The 22074-nt window shown below is 38.2% G+C and overlaps 1 protein-coding gene across 1 annotated transcript in view; it reads left to right on the top strand.

The window, feature by feature from the left end:
- Positions 1-21659, top strand: part of LOC108428864 (ephrin type-A receptor 5) — an 83533-nt gene extending 61874 nt beyond the window's left edge. Inside the window, exons 9-17 of the mRNA XM_017700209.2 lie at positions 4930-4997; positions 7550-7675; positions 8992-9177; positions 9483-9544; positions 10670-10879; positions 11656-11805; positions 17676-17869; positions 18898-19053; positions 20351-21659. Of these exons, the coding sequence (XP_017555698.2) occupies positions 4930-4997; positions 7550-7675; positions 8992-9177; positions 9483-9544; positions 10670-10879; positions 11656-11805; positions 17676-17869; positions 18898-19053; positions 20351-20456 (1258 nt within the window). The 3' untranslated portion in view covers positions 20457-21659. The remainder of the gene's footprint in view (positions 1-4929; positions 4998-7549; positions 7676-8991; positions 9178-9482; positions 9545-10669; positions 10880-11655; positions 11806-17675; positions 17870-18897; positions 19054-20350) is intronic.
- The last annotated feature ends 415 nt before the right edge of the window (positions 21660-22074 follow it).

The following is a 22074-nucleotide window of genomic DNA, read 5'->3' as shown; positions in this document are numbered from 1 at the left end:
GTAACAAACATCAGTTATGGTAAAAAAACTCATACAAGCTGTCTAAAAACCTGTAGTTTACTTATAGTTTTATTTCACTAGTATTCCTACATGTGAACATAACTTTTAAACATGTTAGGTGATGAAATATTCTACATTATTAGATTAGATTGATGCTGGAATGCAGCTGCTGAGCTGTGCTTCCTGAACATGCTTGGGGGGTGCGGGCAGGGCTGTGGGACAGTGGGGTAGGTAAGTTGCATATGGCCTAATTGCTGTTAACTTGAACCACATTGCATTAAGTTGTGGGAATGTACTATATAATTGAGCTATATTCATCTTCGTTAGCCCTTGGTTTCCTGTACTTGTTCCGGCAACCTGTGGGGGTCTTTCCCTTATGACTTGTACACCTGCCTCCCTTTACCAAGGTGTTTGGACAGAAGACCAGAAAAATGACACCAGCATGGAGTTCATTTTAAAATCTAGCATCACTGCAGCCCTCTGACACCATTTTGGACAGTCTGTCAAATACCAGAATCATCTGTGACTTAAACACTGAATACTTAAAACACAAAATAAGAGGATTGGGTTAGCGGCCCATGCTTATATGGACATGACTTAAACCAAAAGTGAATATCAGTTGTAAAAAGTGTGTATGCATTTTGTTTGACAAAGGTCAACTTAATCCTTTTGATAAAAACAATTCAGGATTTCGGAATACATGATAAATCTTATTTTTAGCGATATTGTAATAAGAGCTTCCATGATAAACACATTATTGAGGGCCATGATGACAGAACACAACATGTGCATGTGCATCACTATAGAAAGCTTTCTAAGGAATGAAGTATATATTTCACTTTGGTTGGCCTGTATAGTAAATGCAGTTTTGCATGTGTTAAAATAATTTTTTGACATCTGAATGAAGTCATGTTCAGTATGTGTGAAGGTCTTTAAAATCAGTTGTAATTAGAAAAGTATTCAAAATATGATGCAGTCTAATGTATATTTATATTGAATTATGAATTAAGCAATGAGTCATATTTTCTACTGTAACTGAATGATTGTGAGGTTAAAGATTTACACATGTACTCTTGATGAGTGGTCTGCAGGGGGAGATTTAAAGTTAACAAATATTCTGTCAGTGACAAGAGCACTTTTAGCATTCCATTTTCCACCTGAAGGACTCATCTGACGCTGTCCATTCTCAACGGCCTGGAAATTGAGAGCGGTGCGAAATGTTGCTCATCTCTCTTCGGCCATGTGTGGCAGCTTGGTCTTTATTTTCTCGCCCTCCGCCCTTGAACTGCACTGCAGCCCTTAATTTGACGCTGTCAAGTCTTGGGCTAGATTTACACACCCAACTCTGGAGAAGCACCCACAGAAACACTGGACAGGAATTTCTAACGTGCCTTTCCACTGCTGCCAGAGATTCAGGTCCAATTGTTTAAGCAGGTGCAGTTGTAGCACCTCAAGGACGGGGCTCTTTGAAGCAATTACTCCTAAAGCCGTATCATTGTATCATTTTGGCCCCAGCCTTGACACTCCTGCGACCTTTAATGTCCCGGGGATGGCTAGGAAACCTATGCTGGTGCAGGAAAGCTATCAGAGTTGTTAATAGCCTTTTTGCCCTCATGAATGAACTACAAGGCTGCAATTGTGCGGCTGCTGTGGCAGCCTGTCTCGAGCACCAGCTCCAGACAAGGCAGTGGCTGTTAAAGAACCTGTCAAAGATGACCAGCACTGCTGCTGACAGACCAGACATGTTCAGCCTAGCTGCACCTGGAATACTGATAGCACACCAATTTATTTATTTATTTTAATCAGCTATTACTTCATTAGGAAAACCTAAGTGAGACTGAACATCTCTGTTACAGAGTTGCAATGGAGAACTTAGTAAGGCTATTATAGAATGGTTAGTTATTTGAAGCCATATAAATAAAAATAAGTATTTGTAGAAATTTGTGTAGTTGCTACTTACTTTTAACTTTCCAGTTTAAAATACCATGCTACTAAACTGGGCTATATTATTGGAGGTAATGAACGAAGGCAACAGCAACGAATTTACCACTATGTTAATGTTAGCTTGGTTATGCAAAATTACATTACACACACACACACAAATCCTCATGCTTTTAGCTAGTTTTTCCTTTTTCTTGGCATTTATTTTTCATGCTTTTCCTTTCAAGAATTTGGAAAATGTAATTGAATTCAATTCAACTGAATCAAATTGAAATGAATTGAAAAATGTCTAAAACTCTCTCTCAGTTTCTATCTCTCTCCTCCACTGTCTGTCTCTCTAAGGGCCTCTCAGTGACTCTGTTTACATTAGCACTGTTTTTCCACGGCTATCAAATCGCTCAACACTGGAGCATGAAGCATTGTTCGGCGAAGCGGAATCTCCAGATGTATTAGCGCAGATCAAACTGTGACATTCTGTCACAGCCCATACGCTGTGCCAATATTAGTGGGGTGGGGTGTCCTACGAAATTCCGTTAACGGTATGGCCAGAGCCATACGTCACAGGTTCAGTGATGGGGTAGGGGTCCAATTAGGAAGTGGAAGCAGAATGCAGGCAAGCCGAATGCACCTCTAAGCTAGTCTCTGACTCACCAGTCTCAGTCAACTCAATGCAGCGTGTCGTCCTCCCCAAGGCCAGAGCCGAGTAGCTAAATCCTGCAGGATTACCCACACACATATACACACACACAAACAGTCTCTTCAATGCCTGCTCAAAATACCCACCAGAGAACAATCAAACAGCACTGTTCTGTTCTCTCCAGCCTAAACAGAGGTGGGAAAGGCCCCTGTTACAGTGAAATGGGAAATAGCTTGTATGAAAGAAATATCTGTGCTGGAAACTGATATGCTGTACACTTGGGATGCTGGACTACTAATGCCTCAGCATTACACTACGAAGGTCATGCTGGGTGGTGTTGATAACATTTAATATCACAGCATTTTATGGATTATGATATTACAGTGTCAGATGATATTTAAGTTTGCATTAATAAACTTAATGAGCCCATGCTGTTTCCAGGGATCCTGTGTCCAGGATAACTTGGAACTTTCTAACATGTCCTCTTTCCAACATGAAAAATGGTAAAATGTGAAAAAATATAAAGAAATTAATATTTTATCAGATATTTAGCTACTAATGTCCAGTGTGAGTGTCTATTACATTCCTATGTCAACTTTTTGCAACATGTAATATTTACTTCTAACATTTTTGTATAAATGGAAAATGCTTATGATTGCTTGAGGAATGATTTTTATGAGTGTGTCTCAATGAGTTAAGTAGTTGTAGTTGCAAGGAGGTGTATGTCATTTTAAGGTGACCTTTCTGGAGCAACAGCTGTTGTATATATAATTTATATATAAGATGTATATATAAGTCATAGAAACTATCCTGGAGTTTGTCCTGGAAAAGTCCAGAAAATGTTTATCCGAAAAGAGAAGGAATCTTGGTTTTGTTCTCTGCTGCTTTTTCTAAAATGACAACAAAGAGAACCGTATACAGTATTTTAAATGGTAACCAGCCAAAAACAGCTTTCCAGAAATTAAACATACTATTTATTTTGAACTGTTGTCTTTTAAAACAATCCAAAGCACCATGCAAATACTATACATTGCTGTTTATGTTTTGTTGCACCAAGTAAATGTAAGTTATTTTTTTTGGTAGGGTTTTTTTTAGCAGTTTGCCCCATACAAAATTCCACATTTATTGTATATTAAAATATCTGCTTTTTAGAGTGCATATATTAGTGCAATACATTGACATCATATTGCAGTATGTTCATTTTTCATATGGGTGGCATGCTGACTGTGGGTCAGTTTTTAAGTTTTGCAGTTAAAGTCATACAATCCTGAGCCATCACTGTGTTTTCATAACATTGACTCAAGTGCTATCTGTCCCGGACATATCCAAGCACTGTGGGGAGATGTTTCCTTCCTGAAAACTCAGACAAACATACAGGACCTTGCTGGCCAAAAAAAAAAGACGTTTCCTTCCCTTCTGAAACAGAAGAAATTGTCAATATGTCAGTCTTCTAATTTGTCTGTTCAGCACACCTCCTCTTACCTTTTATAGCATATTCAATTAGCAGCTCTGCATTAAAACAAGCAGTAAAAATGGAAGAAAGAAAGGAGAGAGGAAGGGAAAGAGGGAGAAATACATAGGCTGATCAGAAATTTAGGAGTAAGGAGTAGGAGTAGGAGTATTGGAGAAGTATCTGTGGAGAAGTCAGCATTATATGATTGGAGTCTCACTTGATAACAATAACAACACACCACAAACAGATTTTGTTGTTCTGTTATTATAAACTGAACTGGAATTGGAACTGCTGTTCTTGAGGGAGCACTGACTACAGCCAATTACAGAAGACCATTCACTCCACAGTTTAAAAAACAGACACTGTCAGATAAAAGAGTACTTTGCATATATATTTTGTCCAAAATACAAACAGTGTAATTGTACTTTCAAGGGTACAACAGTGTCCTTAAGGTGTAATTGTGTACCTTAAAGCTGCACTAAATTTAGTTTCCCTAAATATACATATTTATACATATTTAGAACATATTTATACCTTTTCATATTGCATTTTTTAAATAGAAAAATAAAATAAAAGCCTGGAGTCACATAGGGCGTATGGAGTCAACGCAACCTAAAAAGATTTTTGCAAATGAATATGGTGCAATTATGTTTCCTAAACAAAGATACTGCCTAAAGGTACCACCCCAGTGGCAAGCGTTTGTACCTTGAAAGGTACCTTTTGTTAGAGTGCACTGCAGATTCATAATGCATTCAGATCGCAAAGCTTACAAAACACTTTAATTGTCGTACCTACCCAGGTACATCTAATCCAGCTCAAATATGGCTTAAGAGGGGCTAGTAAGCAGAAACCATGTTGACATATCCACAAAAAAAATGAATGTTGTTTTCTTTCCCAGGCGCTGCGGCTACAGTAAAGCTAAACAAGATCCTGAGGAGGAGAAGATGCACTTCCACAATGGCCACAGTAAGTCACCTCACACAGAGAAAGAGAGGGAGAGAAAGAGAGAGAGAGAGAAAGAGAGAGGGAGAGAAAGAGAGAGGGAGTGAGAGAAGGAACAGCACATTTGAGTTCATGCAGAGTTCATCAGGATTCTGTAGTCCTCTGGTTTGGTCGCAGCAGTCAGTAGGCCGAAGTGACGTAATGACAGCTCTCCTTGAACAGTTTTTTGTTTTGACAGGAAATCTCTCTCACTCAAACTGTGTTTCGGCAGTGGGTGATTCCAATTTAAAATCACTGATGATCATCCAAACTGATGATGGTTCAGTTATTTTCCTGGAGTGGCCTGTACAAGATAGGCTGCAGCACATCTAATATTTATACAGTATATACAACACAGAGCACAAGACGTATCAACAGTAAGATAATAAAATGGTAAAATATTGTTTAGTGTAGTATAATAGTGTAATTTGGTTCTTTGTTTCTAAGCCTGAACCAACTTCATCTGCAAAATTGGCAAAACTACTATAAACGATGCACCACAACTGCAATGCTGTTTAGAAAGTTAAGCTTTGTGTGGGTTAGGGTAACACATATGGATCTACTGACAAAATCCAAGCAAAAACCTAAATATTATAATTAAGTGGACGTTGTGATGAGATTGTTCAGTAGCTTCTATGAATAACAGCAATACAGCACAGAAAACACTATCTGATAGAGACAGATGGAAAAATGGAGAGTTGTAAACCCAGAGAAAATGCCTTCAGATTTCTTTGTATGTGCTCACATTTATCTCTCAGACAGTTCTTCTTCTCTGCACCAGGCTCAGGCTGCTTTCAGTGTTAACTTGAGAAGAATGTTTAAACAGAGCTACTCATTGATCAAAAGTGAGCAAATGTTAGAAGTATCCATCAACATGAAACAGTGCTATCAGCAAGTTGCAGAAAATCGAGCCTTAGAATATGTCTTAGTGCATTTGCTGTAGAAGGAAAATGTTCTTAACCCCTTAAAATCTCAGGGTTATTATATCCTATGGCTTATTATACAGTAACTACATGGATTACAATGCAAACGGACTAAGTTATTCTTAATTTATAGGTCTGCATTGGCAAGATGACAATATTTATGTTTATCATGATGAATTACATGATATTATTTCACAATGCACTTTTCTGAGTATGTTGTGGATAGTACTTAAAGAACAATAGCCAACTGCATGTTTCATTGCAAAGAGAGAGAATTAGTCCTGTTTAATTAATTTTGTAAGCTTTGAATACAAGTCAATATATTCATAGTTCTTGGTAGTAGTTTTAATGTGGCACAGTTGGTGCTTTATCTTCTGTTCTAACTTATGAAACTGGAAATACTGAATATTGTGGTGCGTATTGTGTATCTTGAAGCCTCAAGATGTCTTATTTTTGTCATATTTCTCTAGTTAAAGGAGTTAAATATTCGTGTATATAACCAAATTCAACTCCAAGTAAATTTGGACTATTTTTATTGACCATTCGTCATAAAATGTTCACACATTGTAAATGGCAGATTTGAATGGTGCAAAAAAAAAAAAACCGAAAAAGAAATTACAAGATTTTTATATTATAGCAACAATTTACTGATAAAAACTGTTAACAGGTGTCCATTATTGGTGAGGATACAGCAAACTTCAGAATTTACAGACTAGCTTATGGCCTACAGCTGTGGTCTTTTTAAGTGGGTAGCGTATATGTTATGCAAACGTCAGACAAAATTATTTGACTGTTTTGAAATTTTGAATTTTTTATGCTAACTTGCATCAAAGCATGTCATGCAGTGCTAAAATCAGGTAAGAGACGACAATGTAAACATATAACGTCAAACCACTGATGCACATCTTCGCAGAGCTCTCTCATCCTGGCTGAACTTTATGCAAATGAACTCACTGTTGACCAGTCAGATTGTTGAAATGTGACGTGGTAATCGATTGTGTCAACCACAGTTGCTCGATGAGATTTAACACAAGAACGCACACTAAGCAGGAGATACAATGGTTGATAAAAACTTCATTACTTTTTATTTATTTATTTTTATTTTTAAAAATGGTGTTAGGCTGTGTTAGAAGTGGCCTATAACTCTCCATAGACTTTCACTCTTTGAACTACAACCAGTGTGTTTTTTTTTACAATGCATCCCCCAAAGCACCTGTTGTCTACTCACTATAATGAAAATACAGCATTCTCTTAAACAGTGCGTGACTACTCTAAATCAAATTATTATTATTTGTATCTGTTGCAATCCTGGAATCTGGGGGTGCTGTAGCATCCTCGGCACTTCCACTTCCTGCATGGTCTCCATCTCACTTAAAAACGTGCAAGGTAGCCTGAATCTCTCTGTCAGTATTCAGTGCTGTACTCAGTATTTTCTGCATGTTAGTTATAAGGGGAGAACACCTTTCCCCAGAGAGCCACATTAAGCAGCAGCTCACCACTCTCTCATCCTGCACCTGTAATGTTGTCTTACATAACTCTTCCTCTCCAGAAAGCTGCACAGTGGAATGAATGAAATGTTATTCCTTTCTTTTCGCACTCTGTCTTTCCTCACAGTTAAATTCCCAGGAGTGCGTACCTACATTGATCCTCACACCTACGAAGATCCCAACCAGGCTGTCCACGAGTTTGCTAAAGAGATTGATGTCTCCTGCATCACAATAGAGCGTGTGATAGGAGCTGGTGAGTAAGCTCTGCACAAAAAAATGAATAAAAGAAAATATAGAAAAGAAAAAAAAACACCTGAAGAAGAATTTTAATTATGTTTTCAATGCAATGTTGTTCAGCTACCTGGAACACATAAGGTTGTTTTGTGATTTCCCTTCATTTTTTCAAAGAGGTTTTGTTCTCTGCCTTGTCAAAGATATGCATAAAGTTTACCATTAAGACATGAGAGTTTCACCCACTTCAGGTCATTAGTGACCTGGTATTTCTAAAATAATGTAAAACTGTCATAACCTTTAACCAACAGGAACAAATTACAATAAAACAGGTTTTGTTTAAATATTTTACTTGAAATCATTTGAAAAATATGGAGCAGGAAAATTAGGTCAAGGGTCACTAGTGTTCTGAGGTATGACCTTAGCTTAAGGTAAAACTCACAGTAGGAAAAAAATGTTATGAGTGACATATATATTTATATCACTGCTGTCGGACCAAAATCTTGTATCTCCAAAATGACAGGAGAAAGAAAAAACATACTTTATTTTTAATGTAAGTCAATGGAACCAGACATTTTTCAAAAAAATCCTGGGCCATTTTTTGGTCCATTCATCATGAAATTTACACACAACATAGAGGACAGTAGGTATTTTAAATCATGTCAAAAACAGCAAAAATGGAGAAGGTTTGGTCCAACAGTAGTGAGATTTCCGTTTATTACAGCTTCCATTGTTTTTAGACATCTTGCTTTCAGTTTTTCAAAGACATTAATACAAATATTTTCCACATCAAGTTCAGCATTCAGTATATATTAAAAAAAAGTTCTGTCTTAGGAGTTGGTTGCATTTTCTACTTGTCACTTTCAAAGTAATCCCAGTTACAAAATTAGACTCATCAATCCCAAATCCTTACTCCACATCTCAGATGTCCTGCTTTGGAGTTCTAGCACAGTTGTGTTTTGTCTGTTTTGTTTCCTCAGTAACAGCTTTTTTTGACAGAATACAGCGCAAGTGCACTTACCTGTCTCATGATATTTACGTCAGAAAATGTAACCAAACTAAAAACTATATATATATATATATATATATATATATATATATATATATATATATATACTATAAACTATACTATAAACTATTGTACTATACTCTATATATATATGACAAGGCAGCTAGAGAATTGTCAATTCCACTGTACTTGTTAACTTTACATAAATAAAATTCTTAATATCTCTTGAGTTCTGTATTAACATGTTATATATCCACTTTATCTCTCTGTCTCTATTTTCATATCCACTCTGTATTCAATGATTGGCCTGTCTGTCTCGTGTTTGTCAGGTGAGTTTGGGGAGGTGTGTAGTGGCCCACTGAGGCTGCCGGGGAAGAGAGAGATCACCGTGGCCATCAAGACCCTGAAAGCAGGCTACACAGAGAAACAGAGGCGAGACTTCCTTGCTGAGGCCAGCATAATGGGCCAGTTCGATCATCCCAACATCATCCACCTGGAAGGCGTGGTCACTAAGAGTGAGTGCCCTGCATGCACAGACTCATCGATGCAAAACAAGTGCAAGGGCAGTGAAACCACCATGCAGTATGTAAATACATCAGAGCTGTTAAGATTATTAATGGGCTCTCTGGATCAGAAAGAGCTTAATGAAAGTATAATATTAGTTTATGACTCAGTGAAGTGCCCCAGATTTATGCTAGCAGTGCACTTTTTTACAGCAGCTTTGATTAACTGAGCCTCTTAGCCTTTATGCTTTATGAACTGTCTCATAAAGGCGAACACTCAATAATACTTTTGTTTTACTGTCCTTTCAACTCTTAAGGCAAGCCAGTGATGATCATAACAGAGTACATGGAGAACGGGTCTCTCGACACCTTTTTAAAGGTATGTCCTCTCTTTCATTGCACCATAAATGACATCTAAAACAATGCTGTATATCTCTAATTTTGTTGTCTGTATATATATATGCATCATAATGATATGATTCTGCTGTCATTGTGCCTTCCTAATAAAGTTAAATAGAAGAATAATAGCCTTGTAAACACCTGAATCCGATTACACTCCAATTACACGCCTACTATCTTCTATTTAACAGATTATTTAGAGGTTTATCCACCTCATTCGATCGGATAGACATTGGATTCCGAATGGCCTCAATCGGACTAGACTAGTCTGATTGAGGTGTTTACGTGGACGTATTCTGTTCTGATTCAGCTATTAGTCGGATTATTAACGGATTATTAGGCTGTAGTGAGTAGCCACGTTTACATGCTGTTTACTGTGCTGTAGCTCTGTGGTATAACACTACATGTCTTTAAGGATGTCCAACTTTGTGTAATTTATTTTTGTTTGCGCAGTACTGTGAAGTCCTGTAGGCTGTGACTGAATACAACTTCAGCACAATTGAAGTTCTATTTAGTTTTTATTTTCTTTTGTTACACAGATCTGAGCTGAGACACAGTAGTGTGTGACTACATGTCTTATATTTGAGACTACAGCTCATTAATCTATTACAAATCCAATTTTGTGTTTTGTAGGTTCAGTATTACTGCCTAGTATGTGAGTGAATAAAACTCCCTTACAGTTTTCTCTTGTCCCAGCAGCTTTTAACATAAGTACATTTACTGTGTGCTGTGTACTCATGGTTTAATTACCAATTTAGAATTATGAAGCATTGTGAAAATGTATCTTATTATAACTTTAATTTCTATGTTATACAGCTTTCTCAGTCATTTTACAGTATTCTAAAGCTCTGTTCATTATTCTGGACATATCTGAAATTGCTTATATCCTACTACAAATGATTTGAAACTGCATTAGAAACAGAAGTTGTGAAGTGCTAGCATCATAATAAAAGTCAGTTTATAAATATATCTGCAGTAAAAATGGTTTTGTGTCATTGTGACTCCAAATTTCTGAAGTGTAGTTTACGTCACCCAAACTGAATAATCAATATATTGAGCTTATGTATGTTATGTATCTAACTTCTCTTCTTGGCTGGTTCCTCAGAAGAATGATGGGCAGTTCACGGTGATCCAGCTGGTTGGTATGCTGCGTGGCATAGCCTCAGGCATGCGCTATCTCTCTGACATGGGCTACGTGCACCGAGACCTGGCTGCCCGCAACATCCTGGTCAACAGCAACCTGGTGTGTAAGGTGTCTGACTTCGGCCTGTCTCGAGTGCTGGAGGATGACCCGGAGGCGGCCTATACTACTCGTGTACGTGCAGAGTTATGCCATCCTGCTCACACACTGACCCCTGTGCCATTAGCCAGCACTCCAGATCCATCTGTGTCAGAGTCCAATTTGAACCCTTTCAGCTCTCTACAAAGCTAACTGCCTCTAGCACCCTACTGTTCAATACTGCCTTCTCTCTCTCTGTATTACTGTCTCTCTTCCTTTCATTGATGAGTAGCATGTATTGAACTGGAAATCACAATCTCTTTGAGTCCATTACAACAAATGACAGGTAGTCATAATACTATTAGGTGAATATTTTCCTTTACTGGGCCCTTTATTGAGTGGGGCTCATGTCTACAGTGGGGCGTTAGGCTCCAGGCTGAATTGGCTATTAATAAACATGGAGCTGAGTGATGCTGGCTTTGAAAGAGGGATAATTAGTAGCTCAGCATCAGCTGCTGTAATTGGTGCCGGCGTGATTATTTTTTCCCTTTTCATCGTTTCCACCTTGGCATGTCACAATTCTGTGTGTGCGTCTATGTTTGTGTGTTTGTGTGAGCTGTCTAAGGAGTAGTAAATTGAGATGTGCTTCACTAATAGCATACGAGAGGCACTGCCAGAATTGCAGAATGGCGGCTCCAGGACAGCCAATTAGCAGAAAGAATGCAGACATCCATGTCCCGCATTCTTCCTGTCGCCATATTTACCCACTCTGTTCCTTATTTCCCCAGCTGTGAATAGGGAGTGATAAGTGTTGGTAAGGATGCTTTGACAGGAATACTTTCTGATCTAATTTGGTGCTGTTTGTCACTCAGGGAGGGAAGATTCCCATCAGGTGGACGGCTCCAGAAGCCATCGCCTACAGGAAGTTCACCTCAGCCAGCGACGTGTGGAGCTATGGCATTGTCATGTGGGAAGTGATGTCATATGGAGAAAGGCCATACTGGGAGATGAGCAATCAAGATGTAAGTTTAACACTAAAGTTTAGTTGTCTTGATTCCATAAAGCTGTCATAGACTCATAAGTTCATAAGCTTGTCCAAAGTTGGCAGAATGTGATCTGACATTGGTTCTCATAAATATACAGTTCTTTGCAAAAGACCACACTTCCTCTATTTAATCTCCAGCCAAAACAGCCAGTTAGTACAAGTTTCTCAAAATTAGGAAAAAAAGATGTAAATAAACTGAAAATTGCTGTGTCCAACCTTTGCCTTTATTACAGCTTTTTTCAGGAGTCTGTTTTGGTGTCAGGCTTCAAAACTTGGTGCTGTAAGTCGGGTCTGATTTGATTCAAGATGTATTTTGAGATAGGATGGGAAATAAAACACTTTGCCATTGTGCAAAAATAAACCATGAAACATCATAAGCAGGAGGTAATTATTGCAGTTCTATAGCTGCATTATTAAAAAATTTTCCTCATCTACCCGAAACTCATACATTTACTCAATTTCTTCTGGAGCTGAAGATATTAAACAGCATCGAGGATGCTATTTAATGAGTCTTCTCACACAATATTGTTCTACTTATCTCGCTGCATTGCTTTAAATATTCATATGCCCAGGATGTAAATCGTTATTGATTTGCTTTAAAATTCATTACAGAACTTATTAGAATTCTTCATTGTGCTGCAGTACATTTGAACATACCTCTGCTAAACTGCTACAGCAGAGCCCAGTTCCACAACAAGTTTTGCATTAAAGCATCAGTTTTCATTCACTAAACAGTTAACAATGTTCTGTTCAAACTGAATGTTACTAGAATTTAACTTTGCAACACTCTTGAGAATGATGGTTCTTCAAGAGTTCTTTAGTAAAGAAAATGGATCTGTATAGAACCATGAACACTCGGAGAACCCTTTGCAAGGTTACAGGTTTTTTTTTGCATTGTTAAATGGTTCTTCAGGTTGTTGGAGAATATACTGAAGATTTTGAGAAGGGTTCCATATAGCACCAAAAAGGGTTCTTCTATTATTGCTATTGCTATGTCAAGCCTGTAACAAAAAAAAAATAAAAAATGCTTTATGGAATCCTTATGGTTCTATATAGAACCATATAAAACACACTCCATTCGTCAGAAGAACCCTTTAACAATATAATAGCAATATCTTTACTAAAGAACTCTTGAAGAACCATCTTTTTAAATGTGTAGTGATATTTGAATATGATCTATTTTTCAGTTATATAACACATAGGTTAGATACTGCATATCAGCTATAACAATCAGAGCCATATTTTTCACATTTATTTGGCTTGTGATCTTATATTTATGAATGAATTCTGAGGCAAGTGAGGGCTTTGGGTGAGTCCCAGTTGATCTTTCCAAGTCATCTAGCGCAGGAGTGCTGTAATTGCTCCCTCTGGCCATTTTAAAGCTGTATGTGAGTAGTATGTGCAATGTGATTTGCACTGGAAGGCTGAGAGATGGGGTACTGTATGTGTAGCTGTCCATAAACTGATTGGGAATGGGGGCAAGTCCTGGGCATAACTGACATTTTTGAACATGGTCAGTGGGGATGGGGTCACAATTTAGAGCAGTAGAGGATATTGCTGTAGTGGAGCACCCAATAGTAAGAATGGGCGATATGGCAAAAATGTAATATTGTGATGCAGCAGTGCCATATGGGCTTTCATCCAGTCATCCAATCCAATTTAATGTTGCCAATGTATCAAAGCCATTGCATTGTGTCATGGACCAAAATAAATGGTGCAAAATATATATACTAAACATATACTCACTGGCCATTTTATTAGGTACAGGTTCAGTTGCTTGTTAACACAAATAGCTAATCAGCCAACTCAGTGCATTTAAGCATGTAGAGGTGGTCAAGACAACTTGCTGAAGTGCAAACCGAGCATCAGAATGGGGAAGAAAGGTGATTTAAGAGACTTTGAACATGGCGTGGTTGTTGGTGCCAGACGGGCTGGTCTGAGTATTTCAGAAACTGCTGATCTACTGGGATTTTCACACACAACCATCTCTAGGGTTTACAGAGAATGGTCCAATAAAGAGAAAATATCCAGTGAGCGGCAGTTGTGTGGATGAAAATGCCTTGTTGATGTGAGAGGTCAGAGGAGAAACTGGTTCGAGATGAAAGAAAGGTAACATTAACTCAAATAGCCAACCAAAATCTCTGAGGAATGTTTCCAACACCTTGGTGAAAGTATGCCACGAAGAATTAAGGCAGTTCTGAAGGCAAAAGGGGGTCCAACCTTTTACTAGCAAGGTGTACCAAATAAAGTGGCCAGTGAGTGTATATTAAAAATTGAAGCAACCAGTGTTTTACTATATTACACTTTCCTTTAGTAATTATGTCGGTTTTTGCCACTTTTTTGCCACGTCCTCAGGATGTAGGATACTTTGTGAAGTAAATAACACTGCATTGAGGTAAAGGTCTTAGCAAATAACATTTTTTCTGTTTATTGTGTTTTTATGAAGAGCTTATGAGGCAAAACCCCATATTCTCAAACAGTATATCATGTTCTTAACTACATTCTTGTTGTTTAAGCTCCATTATTTGGGAGTAAAGTTTTGTGTTATAACGGTTAACAAATCTGTCACTTTAGTTTAAGGGCCCTTGTGTCAACAAAATGTCATTTACATAACTAAACATCTTGTGTCGTCTTGCTGTGTTATTATATTGTAATGTTATTCTGTGTTTATGAGTGTGTTAGGAAGTCCTAAGTAGGTAGTCCAAATAATGTGGTCTCAAAAATGTATCATGATAATGATAACATATCGTCTCCTAGGCAGCAGGCAAGTCAAAAGTTGCTTGTCTATGAAGAGAGAAATCAGTGAGGCAGGGGAGAAGCTGGAAAAGTAAAGCCAGACTGAAGCAAAAGCAGAGTTTTGACTGCAGTGAACTTGGTGAACTTTGCTGGAAGAGATGCAGCGTGAGTCTTATAAATGTGTAGAAAGTAGAATTTCATTTGGCAGCAACGCTTCTGCTGTGTGTTGCAGCATTAAACAGCGTGCAGCTACAAAGCTGTTTATAGGACAGAGCTTTCAATTAGTCTTGAAACGCCAGACTTTCATCTTCAGTATTGCTTTTTACATATTACACAGTGTCATTAAGAGTCAATTGGATGTTGCGCTATTCTGTATTGCCTCCAGTTTTGTTTTATCTTTTATGTGGATGCTCGTGTCACATGTCAGTGCAAGCAGTAGCATGTGTGCGCGTGTGAGAAAACTGAAAAGGAGGACACGATGCCGAAGTTTTCTCAGTATGCCCCTGAAGGAGGTGCAATTTCCAGTCATGTTTTTATCAAGCAGCGCTGACCTTTTTCCCCCCTGCTAGCCTGCCAGTGACGGCTTCATTCCAGCCTCAGATCCCCCTCTCCTCTCCATCATTAATCTGTTTCACACTCACTTGGGAAAGAGAAAGTTATTTGATGTTTTATTTAATGCCTTCATGAGGGCTGCCTCAGATCTCTCCCTGCTCTGCTAGAGCAGACTCTCTCTCTCTCTTGCTCAGTCCCACTCTCTCTCTCTCTCTCTCTCTCTCTCTCTCTCTCTCTCTCTCACTCTCTCTCTCTCTTTCTCTCTTTCTGTCTGCCTCTGTATGCCTTGCTCTCTCGCTCGCTCTTGTTCTCCCCTTTTTTCTCTCTCTGTGAGATTTTGCCGTCGGGGATTGGTTTCTGAGCCGCTCTTGTGTTGGCTTTCTCTTTTTTCAGTGAGTGTGGGAGTGGGGGGGTTGTTAGAGGCAGAAAGATATAGAGAGAGACGATAGGTCGGCATCTTGCCCGATGCAGTAGTCAATTCTCGCCTCCTGGCAGTCTTCTGAAACCTTAAATTAACACAGAACATGCCAAAAAGAGCTCACAATTTAGCCTGGTGTAACCAACACACAGTCTGATAAGTTGTTTTCTTTTATTAGGTGAAAGTCTTTGCAGTTTGGTATGAATAGCATCATAAATTATATTCAGAATGTCTCATAATTCAGAAGTGGTGACCTTGAGGCAGAACATGTCACAAGAAATGACTATAAATATATAACTATAGTAAATTATTTATCCTTTAATTACATCTGCTCATTCCCTAATACTTAAATACTTATACCATACTTAAAATATTGAATAAAACATCTAAAAATACTTAATTTATAATTCAGTATAATGTCTAGTTTAAGTTATTGCTATATAAAATCAGAAAGACATTGTTGCTGTGATGAGTGAAATTTACTGCTAGGTTACATGAGAATAAGATAAAGTGCCATGGAAGAATGCATCTCAGCCAATTAGATCACAAGGTAACGTTGGTATAATGTTGAGCTTTACATTAATGAAGTCCTCAACAAAAACCAAACAAAAAAACTACAATTTGCAGCAAACAAAAATGTCTAAAGAAATGTAATGAAGACTAAAACTTGACACAATTTTTTTTATCACATTTTTTTATCTGTGTAAATGTTATAGAAAATAAGGATTTTTAAGGGAAATGTTACAATTAAAATTATGAACACATTTTATGATAAATGTACTTATGTTAAAAACTGCTGGGACAAGAGAAAACTGTAAGGGAGTTTTATTCACTCGCATACTAGGCAGTAATACTGAACCTCCAAAACATTTGTAATAGATGAAGGAGCTGTAGTCTCAAATATAAGACATGTAGTCACACACTACTGTGTCTCAGTTCAGATCTGTGTAACAAAATAAACTAAAAACTAAATAAAACTTCAATTGTGCTGAAGTTGTATTCAGTCACAGCGTATGCGCATGCGTGGCGCGTCATAGTGAAAGGTTTATACCGTTCAACATGGCGGAGCAGAACCTGGTCTGCAGAGGAGACAAGGTTTATACGCTGAGCTTTAAAAGACGGCGGTGGGACGGACGTCCAGCTTATGTGTCTCAGAACACAACGTCTTCCTCTCGCTTCCTTTATAAGTACAGGTGAAGGGCGTTTTCCTGAGTCTGACATCAGTTTAAATCAATTTAAACACAAGCGCGCCAACTGGAAACTCATCTCACGCTGATTGGACCTCACGTGATGTTCGCTGTCATGGTAACATTTCCTCTAAGCGCTACTCCACGCATGTGCGTCATTTTGCATTGGATTACTTGTAGTGGGCATGTAAACGAAGATTTTCATCAGACTGTTGAATAGAGTGAGCATAAACACCTTGGTCTGAATCTGTAATTCTGTAAAGATTGGCAAACACTTACTCTGCTACTCTTAATGAGAGATTCCACGCAGGTCAAGTCTCAACAAGAACTACGGATTACTCGTAGGGCCAAATAGAATTTGCGATAATGGCACTATTTTTTTTTAACCACGTTATTATCGCGTTAACTTCGACAGCCCTACTTAAAACCTTAAAAGAGCAGAAAATCTAGCTCTACTCTTATTTCAGATAAAAAAATTCACAGGTGTTTCTCTCCATCCTTCCACTGTGAGAAGACAACTCAACACTATGGCTCTGAAAGGATGTGTGTAGCTGTCAAGAAGCCCTCACTGAAAAGAGAAAAAAAATTTGCAAATCAAACAAAGAAGCTGCTGGTGTTCTAAGAATGATGGACTGTCCACCCCAGAGTCTAGACTTCACCATCTTTGAATGTGTTTGGGATTATTTTGCTGTGAGAAGGCAAAGGGTGGACTCACTAGATACTGTAATTTTCTGTTAAATATGTTTTCTTACATTGAAAAGTGAATAACTTCTACTGATGGCTGATGGAAGTTGAATGAAGAGAGGTCTCTAGCTTCTACACAGTACTGTATACAGTTAACTCTTAGCTTGGCATAAACAAGCTTACATTTTGCAGACATTGTATACACTACTGTACACCTGCACCTGCAATGCGGGTAATGTATTAGGTATGTGTGTGTGTTGTGTATGTCAGGTGATAAAGGCAGTAGAGGAGAGTTACCGGCTGCCAGGCCCCATGGACTGCCCTACAGCTCTCTACCACCTCATGATGGACTGCTGGCAGAAGGACAGAAACAGCCGGCCCAAGTTTGAGGAGATAGTGAGCTTACTGGACAAACTCATTCGCAACCCAAGCAGCTTAAAAAGCCTCATCAACCCCTCCAACAGGCAAGAGTGCATCAGTATTTACTGTAATGGTTATTTGTGTAATTATTATAATGTTATTATTTATGGTGCTATTGCATTCCCTTTCCTCTGACCTCTCTAAAGATGTGTTCTCGTTTTGTTTTCAGTTCACCTGTTTGTTCTCTCTTGTGTCTCTGTATCTCCTCCATCCCTGTTTTATTTATTAAAGTAGCTTCCTTTAAAGTAAATACAAATATTGTTGTTATTTATGCCACTTTATCATCCCAGGCTGCAAGCATAAAAACTGTGTCATGTCTGCGAAACGCTGATAACTCGGTGTTAACAGCCCTTGCTGCATGGCTGTCACGCGAAATCAAGATTTAATGACACTTGAAACAAATAAGCTCTGGTATTTCATGATTTAATGTTGAGTTAAGCAGAAGTGACAGTGTACAAATGACTTCCAATTACAGTGATTACATGGTATCAAATATATTTTCTGCGTTGTGAATCGCTCTATATTTTGTACATGCTGGAATCATCCATTATTTGCAATTGTGTTATGGAATTATGGTTACATTTAATAAGAAATTGATTTACAGTGAGGGAATTTGTTTTGTGGGTCTTGCATATTAACGCGGCAATTCTGCACTGTTGCCTATTGCAGCAATAACTGGGTCTTTGGTTAAATTGTCACTGATTGTTATATTAATTTTACATCCAGCTTGTAAATGAGCTCTAATTTCATAATCATAATGAGTCTGTCATAAATCGAAGAATAATAAATATCACTAAAAGAGGACTGGTGAGCTGACCTGCTGATTTGTCTTAGTTCTATTACATTGCAGTTTAACAGTTTAAGCTTTAAAATAATGTGAAAGAATGTTTATCTTAAGCATCTGGATTAGAAATGGGGCTAGTGTGATTTGTTATTGTTTATTAGGTCTTCATACTTGGGCAAAAAGATCAACTTGGTCCTGTCTTCAATTTTACTGTATGGTCTTTATGTAGCACTGAAATGTTAGATTTATGCATCCATTTGTTCAATGGTCCATTTGTCTTTTCCACAGGGTGTCCAATTTATTAGTGGAGCATGGCAGCGCAGAGCTCTGTGTGTTCAGCTCTGTGGGGGAATGGTTAGATGCCATAAAAATGGGTCGATACACAGAGCTTTTCATGGAAAGTGGATACACTTCACTGGAAGTAGTCACTCAGATGACCTTGGAGTAAGTCCCCCCGCTGTCGTTTCCCTGCCGAGGGGGTCGTGGGTATTGTTTGCCATACATTAACAGCCAGTCAAACCACATTAAAAATGCAACCCCATTTAATTGTGCCAGGACTTTGTTTTGATTAGTCTGACAACAAGTTTTGGGATTTTAAGCGCACTAGGGAGTTGAAGCCACTTTTGCATCTACAGGCAGAGGTGATTGTTGGATTGTGTCCACAGAAGTCAGGTTACATGCAAAAGTATCATACATATCAGATTAGCTATCTAGAAATGGTTCTATATAATCACCCAGCTTTAGGGTGCCATATGTTTTTGGTCATGTCAGTATTATGTTCAGTAAGTACAGAAACAATGTAAAAGCCAGCGTTATATATCCTTGAGTTTACTCATATCCATTAAAGAAATATTCCAGATTTTTTTCAACCAAATCTGCATCTGCCACATCTGTAAATCTAATTACCTTGAGCAATAATGATGCATGTCCCTCTATATCATTGAAGTGAAATGTATTGATAGTAAAAGACATTTTGAAATTGCTGAATTCTATGCATAAACATTTGAAATAAATGGTAATGTAATGCAAAAATTAAAACAGAGCTGTTACACTGTAACATTACAGGCCTAAGGCTAGTAAGTTCCACACTAGATTTTTGGGGGGAATTTAGCTCTAAGGTCCAGGCTGCCTTAAAATGTTGAGCTATTTGAATTTTATATGAAAACATTTTTTTTTTTACACATTTATCTTGTGCCACTCACACACTATTCAAAATTCAGTGAACTCAGAATTTAAAGGTAGCGTGAACACTACATTTTTAAACTTTATGTTTTACAGTGCAGGGGCTGGTTGGTGGAATCCAGCATCTGTCTATTGGCTTCTTTTAAGAGTTTTTGAATCAAGAGGTTTTCTGATCTTAGACGAATGAGAGTGAATATTTGTACTTGGTAATCAATTGTATGACATAGATGTTACAGATGGAGATTGCATTGAAAAATTCTGTAGTAATTTTTTTTAAATCATGGTAAAAATTGTGGACACTGCCCCAGTGTTTTTTTCACTGCTCGTTTTCTAATTAAGTGAGTCAGTATTTATCACAATTAACCAAGAAATACTGTTATCTAAATTTCTAAAAAAAGTCTACCCTAAAGTTTAAATAAACCCTTGAAATCTTTATCAGATTATATTCCTAAATCTTAAACTAATGCACGTCTTTAGCCTTTGAAGCATTATTACTGTAAATAGAGGTTTTGACAATGATCTGAAAGATATTCATCTTTTTGACTTGCCTCTTTTGCAGTGATCTGAGGAGGGTTGGCGTCACGCTGGCTGGGCACCAGAAAAAGATCCTCAACAGCATCCAGGAGATGCGAGTTCAGATGATGAATGCCACCATACCTGTCTGAGGCTGCCCTTAGACCTGCTGAACCTACAGTAGTAGCCTAGCACTTTTTACCATGGACACTTATTTATTGAATGGAACTATTGAACTCTCGAAAGGAAATGACTTGATGTTCCTGAGCAACAGTGGGGGGAATGGCTCTAAGGCTGGACGAAAAAAGCGCTCTGTGTTTATGCACAGCTCCTCAGCAGACTGACAGCTTTGACCGTTTACAGCAGGACCCAATTGGACGTGTCGGAAGCAACAAAATTTGGAAAAGTGTGGCACATCTCCAGGTAGGACCACTGACCAGGACCACAGTCAGGAGTCTCTGGGCCGAATGTATAGCACTTTTTCGAAACCTCATGCAACAATTCTTATTACCTCCAGAAATACAACAGAACCTACAGTCTACTTAAGCTGGATTCCTTATTCCTCACGACATCATTCAGAGCGAAGGTCATGCAGTAAGATTGAAAACCATATTATTTGGTCGAAGGAAGACGTGGTTGTGTATTACAAAGCAATATTAGATTTCAAGCTTCATACTGTTTTCATTTTTTTCCTTCTTCCTTTGTTTTTTAAGTGAAAAAAGCAATGGATACGTATGTACAGATTTTTATTTTGCACAGCATATGTGTCTTAAGCTGGGGGGTACATATGAAGTATGATGCTTCAAAAACAGAATTGTATTTTGTTCATTGTTAAAACTGTATGTGTAAATAGTGTATAGTTAGATAAAGCAAAGAAAAAATCCATCCATGTTCATGTGGGGTTCATATACTTTTAGCTGGAAGACATTAGTATACAGTGTACAGTACGTTCATCATGGTGAAGAAATGCTTATAGTGCTTTTCTGTAACTCATCAGTTACAGCTGGTCCTTTTACAGCACTTGATGTGTGAATTCTGCAGGTGACTGTGCTACATTGATATTCGTTTCTATTTATTCAATTCTGCTCTTTTTGTCTAGCGTATCATTTTTAACTCAATGACTTAAATGGACGCAAGTTAGTGTAGTCACAGTATGAACGGCATTAGCTTTCAGTGTCTTTTTGAGCAAAGTGAGTTCTCCCTGAATGTCAATTAAAGACCTATTATTTCTGTTGTTTAAAGGGGAATTCCACCAATTTTTGGAAATATCTGCATAATTCAGTTGTTGAGATGTAAACAAAGTCATTTAGAGTGGTCATTTACAGTGGTCATTTGGGGCAGTCGTGGGCTGGAGGTTAGGGATCTGGCCCTGTGACCTGAAGGTTGCCGGTTCGATCCCCAGGGCCGACAGTCCATGACTGAGGTGTCCTTGAGCAAGATGCCTAACCCCCAACTGCTCCCCGGGTGCCGGCTGCCCACCGCTCCAGGCAAGTGTGCTCACTGCCCCCTAGTGTGTGTGTTCACTAGTGTGTATGTGGTGTTTCACTTCACGGATGGGTTAAATGCGGAGGTGGAATTTCCCCAGTTGGGGGATCAAAAAAAGTATCACTTATCTGATGTGAAACAGACTCAAATTGTTTTACAATTGTGGTGATAGAAAATAGGTGTCACCATATCTGTCAATGAAAATACACTATCTAGAGTTTTTATATGTGATGTTGTTAGTGGTAAATTAACAGTAATTAATGGTAAATCTGTTGGTTCCGGTCA

The sequence above is a fragment of the Pygocentrus nattereri genome, chromosome 18 (genome assembly GCF_015220715.1).
Source record: "Pygocentrus nattereri isolate fPygNat1 chromosome 18, fPygNat1.pri, whole genome shotgun sequence".
NCBI classification, from domain to species: domain Eukaryota; kingdom Metazoa; phylum Chordata; class Actinopteri; order Characiformes; family Serrasalmidae; genus Pygocentrus; species Pygocentrus nattereri.
Note: the sequence above shows the minus strand (reverse complement) of the source record. Positions and strands in the feature narration are given on the sequence as shown.